The 13,871-nt window shown below is 35.0% G+C and overlaps 4 protein-coding genes across 4 annotated transcripts; all 4 read left to right on the forward strand.

The window, feature by feature from the left end:
* Positions 1–293: 293 nt before the first annotated feature.
* Positions 294–1,016, forward strand: LOC147929453 (uncharacterized). Its single transcript, XM_087480621.1, has 2 exons — positions 294–494; positions 666–1,016. The coding sequence occupies exons 1-2, from the start codon at positions 294–296 to the stop codon at positions 1,014–1,016; spliced, it is 552 nt and encodes a 183-aa protein (XP_087336747.1).
* An 865-nt stretch (positions 1,017–1,881) lies between these two features.
* LOC147929454 (uncharacterized) lies at positions 1,882–2,364 on the forward strand. The gene has a single exon (XM_087480622.1). It carries the CDS (start codon positions 1,882–1,884, stop codon positions 2,362–2,364), a length of 483 nt encoding a protein of 160 aa, XP_087336748.1.
* Positions 2,365–6,981: 4,617 nt separating this feature from the next.
* Positions 6,982–8,342, forward strand: LOC147929455 (uncharacterized). Its single transcript, XM_087480623.1, has 4 exons — positions 6,982–7,081; positions 7,437–7,575; positions 7,908–8,138; positions 8,171–8,342. The coding sequence occupies exons 1-4, from the start codon at positions 6,982–6,984 to the stop codon at positions 8,340–8,342; spliced, it is 642 nt and encodes a 213-aa protein (XP_087336749.1).
* A 2,089-nt stretch (positions 8,343–10,431) lies between these two features.
* Positions 10,432–12,753, forward strand: LOC104738222 (uncharacterized). The gene is made up of 10 exons (XM_087480624.1): positions 10,432–10,578; positions 10,759–10,930; positions 11,009–11,102; positions 11,218–11,342; positions 11,423–11,507; positions 11,582–11,711; positions 11,795–11,988; positions 12,068–12,147; positions 12,350–12,495; positions 12,583–12,753. Exons 1-10 carry the CDS (start codon positions 10,432–10,434, stop codon positions 12,751–12,753), a joined length of 1,344 nt encoding a protein of 447 aa, XP_087336750.1.
* The last annotated feature ends 1,118 nt before the right edge of the window (positions 12,754–13,871 follow it).

Raw genomic sequence — 13,871 nt, forward strand, 5'->3', positions numbered from 1 at the left:
TAACAATTGCAACCTAAGAGAACCTCCAACGGTAGGTTTTTAGTGTGTTTCAAAATATTAAAAAATATAGAAACGTGAGAGAAAGAGAAACTAGAAGTTGTAATTCTAATTTTAGAACCTAACTTACCAATATTTTTTTCTAGACGATTCTAAAGGCGATCTCTCACCGACTTACCACCGACATAATTTTCCGGCAGTTTTCTCTTCTGTTTTGTGCGGTTCTCTTTCTCCGGTTCTGGTGCCGGTCTTCTAGTCGTAACTGTAGTAGAAGAAAATTAGTGAAGATTCCAAAGATGGCCAAAGATTTATGGGAAGTGATGCAAAATCTAAATCTGGGATCAGAACGATCCCCTATGAAGATGTCTCTGGAAGCTATGCGAGCTAGAGAAGTTAATAATCAGTTAAGTCTGGTTGTTACGTGCTTAAGTCCCCAACATCAGAAACTGATTGGCATGAAAGGAGCTCTTTCAAAAGCTTGGAACTTACAAGGACAAGTAACAAGCAGGATCAATGATGACGATACAGTCCAATTTTTCTTTAAAGCAGAGCATCATCTGATGACAGTCCTTGAAAATGGTCCATGGCACTATAACCTTTGGATGGTGGCATTAGATCGATGGACAAGACGCAGTCTTCCAACCTTTCTAACAGAAATATCCTTCTAGGTCAAAATCTTGAATATCCCAGAGGATTTCAGATCAGAAGCAGTGGTCCGAGAAGTTGGAGGAGTTATAGGCCATATAGATGAAGTCAGATTCAACGAAGCTACTGGGAATTCAGATGGAGAAGTTTGGGCTCATGTCAGCATGAATATCAATAACATACTGATTTTTGTAAGGTATATTGAATTTGATCCTTTAAAACCACCAATCATGATCAGATTCATATTCCACAAACTTCGTAAGTTATGTTTTCGCTGTGGATCCTTACGACATGATGAATCAGTGTGTGATTATGAGGCTCAGCTTCTGCAAATAGATAATGAAGCATTGAGAAATGTCCTAGAACCAGTGTAAAAAGACATTCAAGGGGAGGATGAAAATATGAGTGATAACGTGGAGTCGTCTACTCCAATAGTCGGAACTTTAAGGACCATCTTCCTACCAAGACCATGTGACATAGATGATATGTCCATTACTCCGGAGTTCATCCAAATCACCACAAGAGAGTATGGAGCTACGTCCAAAGTGGATTTTAGGGGAAAACAGAAAGACCTAGCTTTAGACCCAAGGGATGAAACTTCTGCAAATATTATGGATGAAGGTAATCTGCTTGCCTAACCACTATCCCAAGATGAACTCCTTGTCCAGAAGGAAGCTGAAATTTTAAAAGAAGTCCAGACTCAAGACGTTCTGCAAACCAAACAGGTAGATGAGCAACCTGAAACGGTTCTAGAAAGAGGTCAGAAAAGAAAGGGGGAAGAGATTCCAATTAAAGACCAACAACCAAACAAAAGTTTCAAGACACTTTTCAAGAACAGGGGAGGGTGGAGACCCCGAAACCACCCCTCCCAAAATGAGGATAATGCATTGGAATTGTCAGGGGCTTAAGAGGAATCTTCTGACAATTCCATACCTAAAAGATATCAGGATAGCTTATAAACCTGATATCTTATTCCTCATAGAAACAAAAAATGGATATAAGTATGTAAATACTTTAGGACAGGATCTTGGCTTTCCTTTTAGCTATATAATACCCTCAGATGGTCTCAGTGGCGGTCTGGCAATTTTTTGGAATGAAAAGGTTCAAGTCGATTTTTTGGATTCACCTTCCTTGAACCATACTGATATGTATATAATAGAAGTGGGTTCACTAACCTTTTGCCTTACTTATATCTATGGGGACCTTGATCCGATGTATCATAATATTATGTGGTATAGGATGACGTTTTGGGCTGCTATGTATAGGAACAAACCGAGGTTAGTGCTAGGAGACTTTAATGATATCAAAGGCAATGATGAGAAGATAGGAGGTCCTAAAAGATCTGAGTTATCGTTCAAAAGTTTCAGGAGGATGTTATATACTTCTGGTCTACATGAGCTTAAAACGGTGGGAGGGAAATTTACATGGTTGGGCCATCGTTACTCTCATGAAATCCAATCAAGAATTGATAGAGCTGTAGCATCAACAGAATGGCAAGATGTCTTTCCAAAGGCTTATGTACAACTTCTTGAGGGGATAGGATCTGATCATAGGCCACTTCTGATCCATACGAGTAATGAACGAAAGAAAGGATTTCCTCTGTTCAGATACGACAATAGATGGAGATTTAACAAGGCGATCAAACAAGAACTGTTAAAAACATGGACCTCTGATTGTCAATATCTCCCTGCGGATCAATTTTATGAGGCAGATAGGAGCTAGAAATTTTGTGAATGCAGCAACAACAAGTTTGGGTAATCCTAGTTCTATGCTATGTCCCTGCACACATTGCCAGAATTTTTCTCATCAAGGAACAGAGACAATGTTTGATCATCTAGTGATTAGGGGAATGGATGAGAAATACAAGAGGAATTCGTGTTGGCACATTCATGGTGATAGGAAACTTGCTCAGCTAGATGAAGATCCAAGCTCTGAGTTTGAAGCTTATGATTTGATTAGAACAGCCTTATTTGATAGTGATTCAAAGGCCAGTAGCCACAGTGAAGATCAGAATGATGATGTTGATAGTGTAGAAGAATCTGAGTTTAGAAAGAAGCTACAAGATGCTGAAACTCCTTTATATTCCATCTGTCCCAACTACACCAAGATATCTGCAATCATGGGGCTTTACAGGATTAAAGTGAAGAGCGGTATGTCGGAGAACTATTTTGATCAGTTGCTCAAAATGGTTCATGATATGCTTCCTAAGAACATGAGATGAAGAAGTTTCTGAAAATATTTGGGTTTGGATATGACATGATACATGCATGCAAGAACGATTGTATCCTATATAGGAAGCAGTACGCAAATATTGAAACCTGTCCAAGATGTAGTCTCTCCAAATGGGAAAGGGATAAGAATACTGGTGAAGAGAAGAAGGGGATTCCCGCAAAGGTTCTAAGGTATTTTCCAATTAAAGATAGATTTAGGAGGATGTTTAGATCCAAAAGAATGGCTGAAGAGTTGAGGTGGCATTTCAATAATGCAAGTACAGATGGTACAATGAAGTATCCAGTTGACTCATTAACTTGGGCCAATGTGAATGATAAATGGCCTGAGTTTGTTTGAATCTTTATTGATTATGGGCTTGTTTATAGGTTGTAAGTGAAAAATTCAGGGAACTGAGGAAGGGGCAGATTCCACACACCTCAAGCCGTAAAGGAATGAATCGACTAGCTGATGATATGGTATGTAGATGTTAATATTTGCTGTTATTTTTCACATAGCTGATGTGGTTTTGTTACCTGCAGAAGAAAAAAGGTTCAGACCCAAGCAAAGTGTCAAGGAGCAAAGTATGGGTAGCAGGACACACTCATTCAGATGTGAGACCTGTGAGACCAGAATTTGTGGATACTGTTGTAAGTGACATGGGATTATAAATATGTAATTTATTTTATAGAACTCACACTAACTCTGTTTTCACTATTTGTGTCAGGAAAAAATAAAATCTATTGATAGTGAAATGGCATCTACAGCTATCACTAGCATTAGAGAGGATGCTGTGAGCCAGATGTTAGGAAGAGACAAACCTGGAAGGATTAGAGGGATGGGCAAAGGGATCACTGCGACAAAGCTAGCATTCCTTCAGGCTAGAGATGCACATGTGCATAAGCTTGAGAAAACGCAGAAGGAATTGGTCAACAAGGTTAAAAATCTTGAAAATAAACTTCACTTCTTGTATAAAGGGAAGAAGGTTAGTTAATCTTTTACTCACATTGGTCAACAATGCTTGATGATTCCAATGTATGCTTTTAAAATTCAACTTCTTCTGTGAACAGCCTGATGATGTTTCTACCTCGGAGCTGGATAGTAGTTGTAGACAGGATGTTCGTATGTGTCAACTACTGGATTGGTACTCAAAAGAGGAATGTGTTGTCGATGAAGGAGAGTACTGCTCGTCTGAACCAATGTACAAGGTTGCTTATATTCCAATTGGCCCTAATGCCTTAGCTGTCATTGTAAGGTCTGTATTAGTAGAAAATGCTTCTCTCTGGAGGCCAACTAAAACTGTTGGATCACTTACCCAAGCTGTGGGAGTCAAAATAGCATGTCCAGCTAAGAAATTTAAGATGGTTGATTCCGAAACTGATAACCAAACTTCTGAATCATCGGTAAAATTTTGATTTTGGTTGATTTTTATTGAAACTGTATTATTATTCCTTGTTCTGATATATACTTGTTTATGACTTACTTAGGTACATGACATGATCATCATCTACGATTGTAATGCGGAGGAGGATGAAATAGTTGTTGAGGGTCAAATGTGGTCTACTGATCCTAAAGAAGTGATCAACGATATTCCTATTGGTCTAAATGCTGCAGTGGTGAAGGTTGAGAAAGTGGTTGAGAAAGATGCTTATCTGTGGAGACCAACTACTGAAATATACTTGATGGAGCATGTACTTCAAGATTATATTGCCTGGCCAATGAACAAGATATTTACTAAACCTTCAAGACAAGCATCACCGAAAGTATAATTTCAGTGACTGAATTTTAAGTTAGTCAAATGTTATATGATTGTGATCTTGATTTGATCTTTAATTTTGTTCTGAGTGGTAGAGTATAAGCTGCAGCTTCGCTAACAGCTCATCAAATGGAAAGAAGAAGACTTGCATGTTGTTGGACTGTGAAAACTCAGGAGAGATCGTTGCAGAAGGTATAGTCACTTCAACCAATCCGGAAGACACAGTCCACTGTAAACCCTTAGGACCTAATGCTAGCAAGGTATGGGTTAAAATTATAAAGATTGGAACAGCCAAAGTATGGAGACCAAATGCGGAAGTGGAATGTGTTGTTGATGCTTTAGGTACAACAGTGGCATGGCCTAATGATAAGATTGTAGGGTCTTGAGTTCAGCACACTTGTGTTAGAAACAAACTAGGGCCTTAGTTGGAACTTGAACTATTGTGTGGTGTTTATGTTGGCTAGCTTATAAGTTTATATGCCTTCTGTTGGAACTTGAACTATTGCGTGATGGTTATGTTGGTTTGTTAGATTGAAAACTAATGTTATTATAAAAGTTTTCTTCTTCAGAAGGTATTTTTCGTTTTGTTTACAAAAATTTCAATAAAAATATTTGCTCAGGAATCCAAACAAATAGCAGAAAACGAATGCTACAAAAAATAATATTTAAAATGTTATAAATAGACTAAAAATAACGAAATATAATTGCTATTATTTATAAACATTCAATAGCATGCCTAAAAAACGTTATCTAAAGTGTCATATCAACTATCGTGGTGGATGACATAGCGCTTTCCACAACGATATCTTTGTTTACAATAGCGTTTAACATGTGCTATCAATAATCAAATTTCTTGTAGTGAAATGGAATAGTCTGGACCTCTGAAGAAGGTATTCAAAAAGTTATTATAGACTATTTTGAATCTCTCTATCGATCGGATAATAAAGGTAACATTGATCAAGTAGTGCAACATATTAAGCCTTGTGTCACGAATGCAATGAATGAGGCTCTGACTAAGCCTATTACTGAAGAGGAGCTTTTTCAAGCTGTCCACCATATGGCAAGAGAAAAAGCTCCAAGACCAGATGGATTCAATCCAGGGTTTTATCAAGATCATTGGTCCACCATACATACAGGTGTGTTAAACTTTGCTAAATCTTTTTTCAAAGATTGCAACCTTGATCCAAAAATGATTAGTACACACATCTGTTTAATTCCAAAAATAGATCAGCCTAGTGAAGTAAAAGACTATAGGCCGTTTAGTCTTGCCAATGTTGCCTATAAAATCATCTCAAAAGTGTTAGCTGATCGTCTAAAGCTGTGGCTAAATACCATTATATCTGTAAACCAATCTGCTTTTATCCCAGGGAGATTGATCACAGATAATGTTTTAATTGCCCATGAACTCCTTCACTCTCTTCACACTAAGAAGCGGGTTCAGCATTATATAGCCACTAAGTTAGATATCAGTAAAGCTTTTGATAAGGTTGAATGGTGTTTTGTGGAGGCAGTTATGAAGCAAATGGGTTTTTCGACAGTATGGTGCAACTAGATAATGACGTGCCTAAATACGGTTTCCTACTCTGTGCTTATTAATGGACAGCCAATTGGTCGCATAATGCCACAGAGAGATATTCGCCAAGGTGATCCTATTTCACCATACATTTATCTGTTATGCACTGAAGCTTTATCTGCCTTAATTCAGGAGAATATCCGATTAAAGAAGCTTCATGGTTTTAAGGCTAGCAGAAATGGTCTTGGAATTTCACATTTGCTTTTTGCAGATGATTCCTTATTATTCTGCAAAGCAACAAATGAGGAATGTTTAACACTGCTCAATATTCTGATACAATATGAGCAAGCTTTAGGTCAGGCCATTAATTTTCAAAATTCTGCTATCACTTTTAGTAAAGGTTGTGATTTGGATACAAGACATCACATTTGCCAACTGTTGAACATTTACAAGATGCAAGGTTTTGGTCGTTATCTGGGGCTACCTGAATTCATTGGAAAGAACAAAACAAACGCCTTCTCTTACTTAGCGCAGAGAATAGATCAAAAAATGGATAATTGGTATGCTAAGCTTTTATCTCCTACAAGTAAGGAAGTGCTTCTCAAATCCATTGCTACGACTTCCTACCTATAGTATGTCATGCTTCCTCCTACTCACAAGAATAATCAATCAGATTTAAAGGGCTATGAGGCAGTTTTGGTGGTCAAGCAGTAAAGACAAGCATAAAATCCCCTGGGTGGCATGGAAAACAGTTACTGATTAAAAAAAAGCTGGAGGTCTGGCAATAAGAGATTTAAAAGATTTCAATATTGCTCTTTTAGCTAAGCAAAGTTGGAGGATTCTCCAACAACCATACTCGCTCATGGCTCGACTCTTTAAGGCGAAATACTTCCCAAAGATAAGCCTTCTTAAAGCATCAGCCAAAACAAATTCAAGCTATGCATGGAAGAGCATTATCCAAGGTACAACTCTTATTGCTAAGGGCTTAAAATATATTGTTGAAAATGGAAAGCAAATTGATGTATGACATGATAATTGGCTTCCGTTGGATAAAATATATTATCCAAAGCAGTATTCGCCCATCTATTACATGCTCCTCCGATGTCTTAAACTGGATGCATAGCAAGGATGGGGTGTATACGGTTACATCAGGTTATCATCTTCTGCGTAAGATCTCACATGAAGCTTCCATTACTGGTAATCCTTCGCAAAATATGATGCCTTATAAAACATTTTCCAAGATATGGAGCCAAATAATTCCACAAAAGATTAAACACTTTTGGTGGAGGTGTCTTCATAATGCTTTACCTACTGCAGAAAATCTCAGGAGAAGGAAAATGTTGAGAGATGATACTTGTCAAAGATGTGGAGAAGCCGCAGAAAGTCTAAATCACCTCCTTTTTCACTGTAGAGTGAGTAGAGAGATATGGAGCCATTCTCTTGGATCTTTCCTTCCAGGTATATCTCCATTCTCAGACTCAATGTCTCAAAATGTGGATTTCTTGCTGAGCTTAAATAACAGCCAAAGAAAGGATGTAAGCGTTTTCCCTTTCATTGGTTGGCATATCTGGAAGCAAGAAATGAACTTCTCTTTAAGAATAGAAGGCAATCTATTCCTGATACCATTAATCGAGCTTTTATGGATTCACAACAATGGAAGGAGAGTTTACTCTATAGTCAAGCAAAGGAAGAGACTGGAAATTCGCAAGTTCATTCAAAGCAGGGCTTGGCAAGAAAAGTTCATCAAGGGGATAGTAATATGAGAACCAATGATTATTATTGTTTTGTTGATGGATCATGGGTCTCTCCAACTGAATGTGCAGGCATTGGATGGGTTCTTTACAATGAAAATCATCAGATTATCATTCAAGGAAGAGCATCTATCAATCCAGTGAATACACCTCTTGAAGTAGAAGCTGAAGCATTAAGATCAGCGGTATCTCATGTTCATAGGTTGGGGTACAACAATGTGATGTTTTGTGGAGATTCATCCAACCTATACCAAAGTTTTCTCAATCTAATGACCAGCAGCAGAGCTCATGGCAAAAACATTCTCCTATTGCTACTTACTTGCAAGATCTTGGAAATCTCAGTAGATCCTTTACTAGTATTTCTTTTGTTCAGATACCTCGTAATGTAAATTTAGCTGCTGATAGCTTAGCTAAGGATGCAAGAAGAACTAAGTCATGTTATGTAATAACTTGGGTTGATGTTAAGTACTAATAAAAATTTTGTTGCCGACAAAAAAAAAAAAAAAAAAAAAAAGAACCTTGTTACAACACTTGTCTATATGTGATTGGTTTGTTTTTTTTTATTTTTTCCAAAATTTAATTCAATAATTTAACTATATAAAAAATATTAATATTTAAGTTCTTGGAATTTAAAAATTAGAACTTCACCATTGGTGATGGTCTGAATACATCCCAATTTAGGGGGTTCAACCATGGATTTAATAGAGTTTGAAATTCAAACAAAAATCATCTATTTTCAAATCTTTATCAAAATCATTTGATATTGGATCTTTGATTTACAAAAACCAGTTAAAAATCTAGGTAATTTATTTATTCTTGATTTTCGAAATTCATATCATATATCAAATGGATTTGAGAGGACTTGAAAGTAAAGAGTAGAAGATTCAATTATGTGGTGTAAAACATGTTATTTGGAAATATATGATTTCAGAATAAATAAGAATTTCCAAGTTTTATATGGATTTACAAATCAATGATTGAATAAATCCCATATTTTATAAAACATTAAAATATAAATTTGCATATAATTCGAAATTTTATCTAACCATATTTAATCAATGATTAGTCCCCAAAAATCTAATCACTTTGTCTTCTTCCGTAAAACAAGCAAATCAATAATAGTCATACTAAATTTTCATATTTTCCATTTACACGATAGTTACCAAATTCCTTTTGTTTTTGGCCAACTATTACCAAATTTTGTTTAAGTTAATTTAAACAGCAATCACAGATGATGTACTGTATAAAGAGGCAAAGCATGAATAATATACAAACAACTTCCTCTCTATATAAAGAGGCCAACTATTATAATTCGAAAATGGCAAAAAGCAAGATGCTGATGATGCTGGTATTAATAATGATAGGATGTGACTTCCAAGCATGCAATGGAATGAATGTGGATGGAAGCAAGTCAACACTGGTAGATTCAAGATTCGTCTGCTTCAGAAACTGTTCCATAAGTTGTGGCATCCACAACGAACCATGTTACGAAGATTGTTTAACGAAATGCAATCTCCCATAATGGAATTTTAGATCAACACCATCATCGCCTCCCCCTACCATACAATAATCTTTCTGTTTTTCTGTATTATTCTTAAAATCAAATTATCATTGATTTCTATTTTTGATTTCTGTTTTCTACTTTTTACGGATTACATTATGACTTTATGATGGTAAAAATTTAATTATATCTACACTATTAAAAGGGAAGCATTATTCACTAAGTAGGCTTAAAGTTGGAGATTATTACATGAAATGCCATTATAAATAGAACAAACAAAAAACATCATAAAGGGTACGTTTGTATTAAAAAAAAAAGGAAAACACGCGGATCCACTAAATACCCGATCCTGAAGTTCTTGGGTTGTGAGGCATTTACTACTATCTCTTAATGTTTTCTATTATGTTCGATCAAACAATTATTGACATAGTATCCAAACGAGTTGGGCTAATCTATACAACTCGGTCCAATATATTCGATCTTTATTTTCTGGACCATTCATTGTTATTGTCTCAATAATTAATTCATCAGTTCATTCATGCAGTCACGAAAATTATGGAAACATATATTATATATTATGTCATTATGCAAGAATCCAAACAGGTCTTGATTAACTAAAAATTAGCCTAATCACTAAGATAAAATTAATTAGGATTGACAATTAAATCTGTGAAACAAACAAATTCTCCACGTAATTTGTGAGCTAGAATATATATGTGAAGTTTCGAAATTAAGAACTGATTATAACGATTATATGTGAAATCGCAACTTATGCTTGCAAATTAAGAATTGATTATAATCGCAATTCATGTATGTACTTTCCTCAATCTACTCCTATATTGTCTAATTTCGGAGGTTTAAATCAGTCATAAAATATTTGACATGACAATAATTGTGCTATTTTAGAAATCTTCCTTAAACAATAACATCTGATCTTTACCATTAGTGTATAATCTTAATTTCTAAACGTACGACTATAAAAACCATAGAAACGTGATGTAATTGTCACTCAAACCAAAAACCAGAAAACAATATACGATTGCAATCCTTCCAAAAAAAAATGGCTGCAACCAATGTCTTCACAAGTCTTGCTACCATTAAGTCCTTCAAGACGACTTGGAAGATACAAGTCAAGATTGTGCATTCTTGGAAGCAGTATACGTCTTTCTCTGGAGAAACCTTAGAGGTCATACTCGCTTATGTAGATGTAAGTATATTACAAGAATACTACTCATTCTATTCATTTCCCTCTACAAAATATTTGATAACTTTTTATGTTTTCTTAATTAGGGAACTCTGATTCATGCAACTATAAAAAAAAAACCAAGTGAACAAGTTTTTCTGGATGATAATTGCTGGAGAGTGGAGAATCATCGAGAATTTTCAGCTTACTAAGTCTATGGGAAAGTACAGGGCAACGAATCATGCATTTAAGATGTCCTTAACAAACAGCACAATCATTAGCCGTTCTCCTGCACTATCAGATGACTGGTATTTCGATTTCAAGAGCTTTGATGAGATTACTGCTGAAGGAGATCTTAGTGACAACATCTTGATCGGTATGTGCGTTGTAAACTCATTTGAACATTTAACAAATTATCCAAAAGACTATCAGTTTAGTTTTTTTTCCGTTGTAGATGTTGGACAGGTCGTTAAAATTGGTGCTATGATAACTCATGACGTTAATGGGAAAATCTCCAAGCGCCTTGAAGTGGTTTTGAGAGACACAAGGTGATACAAACTATTGAAATTTGTATAAATAAAAAACATACTTTTACCAGAAAAAGAACGACGTATACAATCAATTTGAAAAATGGATCTAACTTATAGTTGTTTTATTTTACAGTGACAATCGGTTGTCGTGTACCTTATGGGGGAGATTTGCCGATATCATGTGGTCAGCGTGTGAACAAGCTGGGAACCAAATGGTTACTTGTCTGCTACGTCTTGCAAAGATCAACACGTTTAATGGTAATGTTGCCAAACTACATTTTAACTTCCAGGGACAAGTAGGGGAAAATGTATTAACAAAATTTTAATGATTTCTACAGGTGTGAAATCCATATCTAATGCATATGATATGTCCTTGCTAATCATCAATCCTGATTATCCCGCTGTGCAGGATTTTATTGCAAGGTATGTTTCCTAAAAGTTGAGAGACTAATAGTTTTCAAATGGTTTTCATTATTTAAAATACTACAAACTGCTAGGCTACCAAGGGATGAAGTGACAATCGCCGTATTACAACCAAAGCCTGTTGGACCAAAAAATGATACTAAGGTTGATTATTTCAACCGTGTCGAGAAGAAGACCATTTCCGAGTTCCTTGAAACCACAACGGTAACATTTGAATAAATAACCCATTGTGTGTATAGATATATTTATTTTGGTAGTTTGGGTAATATTGTACAAATGTTTTGCAGGAAGGAAAGTTCAAAATATTTGGAAAAATCTTTAATATAGACATGGACTATGGGTGGTATTATTTCACTTGTGTAAAGTGTGATAAAACTGCTTACTTGGTGCCCAAGAAGGAATATGATGCTAAAAGCAAGATTAAGACTCGATTGTTTTCGTGCAAGAAGTGTAATGAGATCACATCTAATGTTCTCCCAAGGTAATCTTATTACTGTGAAAATATATCATTCCAGAATTTGTAACATATCTATTAATTGGATTCTGTAATTATTTACCAGGTTCAGATTGATTCTCTCTGTTATGGATCACACTGCTCATACTAAAGTTATGTTGTTTGACAACAATGCTGAAAAAAATCGTTAACAAAACAGCGAAAGAAATTTTTGATGGACATTACGATGAGGTAAATTCAAATGTTTCATATTACAATTAGCATTAGAGGAAGATAATTAAGAATTGGTTTAACAAACAGTCGAATGATTGCACCTTACAGATCCAGGATCCGACCAATGTCCCAGAAGTCTTGAAGAGCTTGGTTGGATAGACCTTTCAGTTTCTAGCAAGTGTCGAAATTGGCAACCTCAATGGTGGCAATGATACTTATAAAGTATCATATGTGGAAGTTGGCAGCGAGACTTACCACGTTGACAATATAGAGGATTCAGAGCAAGCACTTGACTCCTCAGCTGTTGTCTCCAATGATCAGGTTTAGTCGAATGCTCAAAATAATGTAGTTTATGATGTAATTAATTTTGTAAAACTCTTTCGTATTAAAAATGCTATATATATGTAGGTTGAGATTGACGACGGTATTGGTACCTCTAACACTACTCCATCTTCAAAGCGTAAGGAAGGAGAAAGTGATGATTTGTTGGAGCAGTCATCATCATCAAAGAAATTTTGTGTCAAGTCCATTGGCCTGAAGATTGAAAAAGAAGCTGATGAGGAAGATGGAAAAGCTTAAAGATGGACCAGGATGATTGTTTGCAGAGATTTTAATTCCTATGGAATGCTTTTTATTTTCAAATTTCTAGCAAACTAAGTGCAATGTTTATTGCACCATTTGAACTTTTTACCAATAATGAAGGGTATGCTTTGTAAATCCCTGCCGAGGTCATGCATTTTGTATGATCGATGATAATAATAAAGGATTGAGTTTGTTTCCTTTCCCAGCTATTTTACATATATATCACAGTTTCGGTTAATTTACATGTAGATGTTTAAGTTTAATTGTAAGCTTGAACTGAAAAAATTTATATAACTTATATTTAAGGATAACTATTATGTTACTTACGTTTCTTTAATCTTAATGAGTATTATAGTAAGAAAACATTGCCATCTTGCAGATTCAGATAAAAATGTTTAGCATTATATATTGACTATTGACATTTTAAAATTATTAATAAACCATACAAGATTAAACCTCAACCATTAGCTGAGCCAAACATAATTGTGTTTGTTTAATAACGATCAAGAAAATAATTTGTTTGGTATAAATTGTAATATGTATGAAGGACTAATAACTTTATGTTAAAATTGATCAAAAAAATTATCCTCGGTAGCTATTTAATACATAGTCAATCAAAAGAAAGAGAATCTATAGAATTGATATGCAATATCAATCTAATGTAAATTTCGCAATCTATATACGAAATCAATCATAATAAGAAAATTCGGACCAAGATTAACATCAGGAAAATTTATCGTAATTGACTGAGGATGGTAATTCATTATCTCGAGACCTGTTAAGTACAAACATATCAAACAAAATTGGAAATTATTAGAATTTAATTAAATGACATGTATTAAATCTCAATCAACACACCAATTTAATATTTGAAAGATAACCTTAACGATTTAGAAAATATTCTTTTGTTCAAATTATTAGCTACTTACCTAATCTTCATAAACAGTATGATCGGAACTTTAATATTAGTGTATACTCGAAATCCAGACCATCCGACTATAAAACAAACACTGTAATTTTTACACACTTTTAAGAAAGAGAAGAAAACAAACTAATATTGCAATAGCAAAAAAAAAAATGGAACGATTTAACAATGATCTTACAAGTCTTGCTAT

Source organism: Camelina sativa, chromosome 13 (assembly GCF_030686135.1).
Source record: "Camelina sativa cultivar CO46 ecotype springtype chromosome 13, ASM3068613v1".
NCBI lineage: Eukaryota > Viridiplantae > Streptophyta > Magnoliopsida > Brassicales > Brassicaceae > Camelina > Camelina sativa.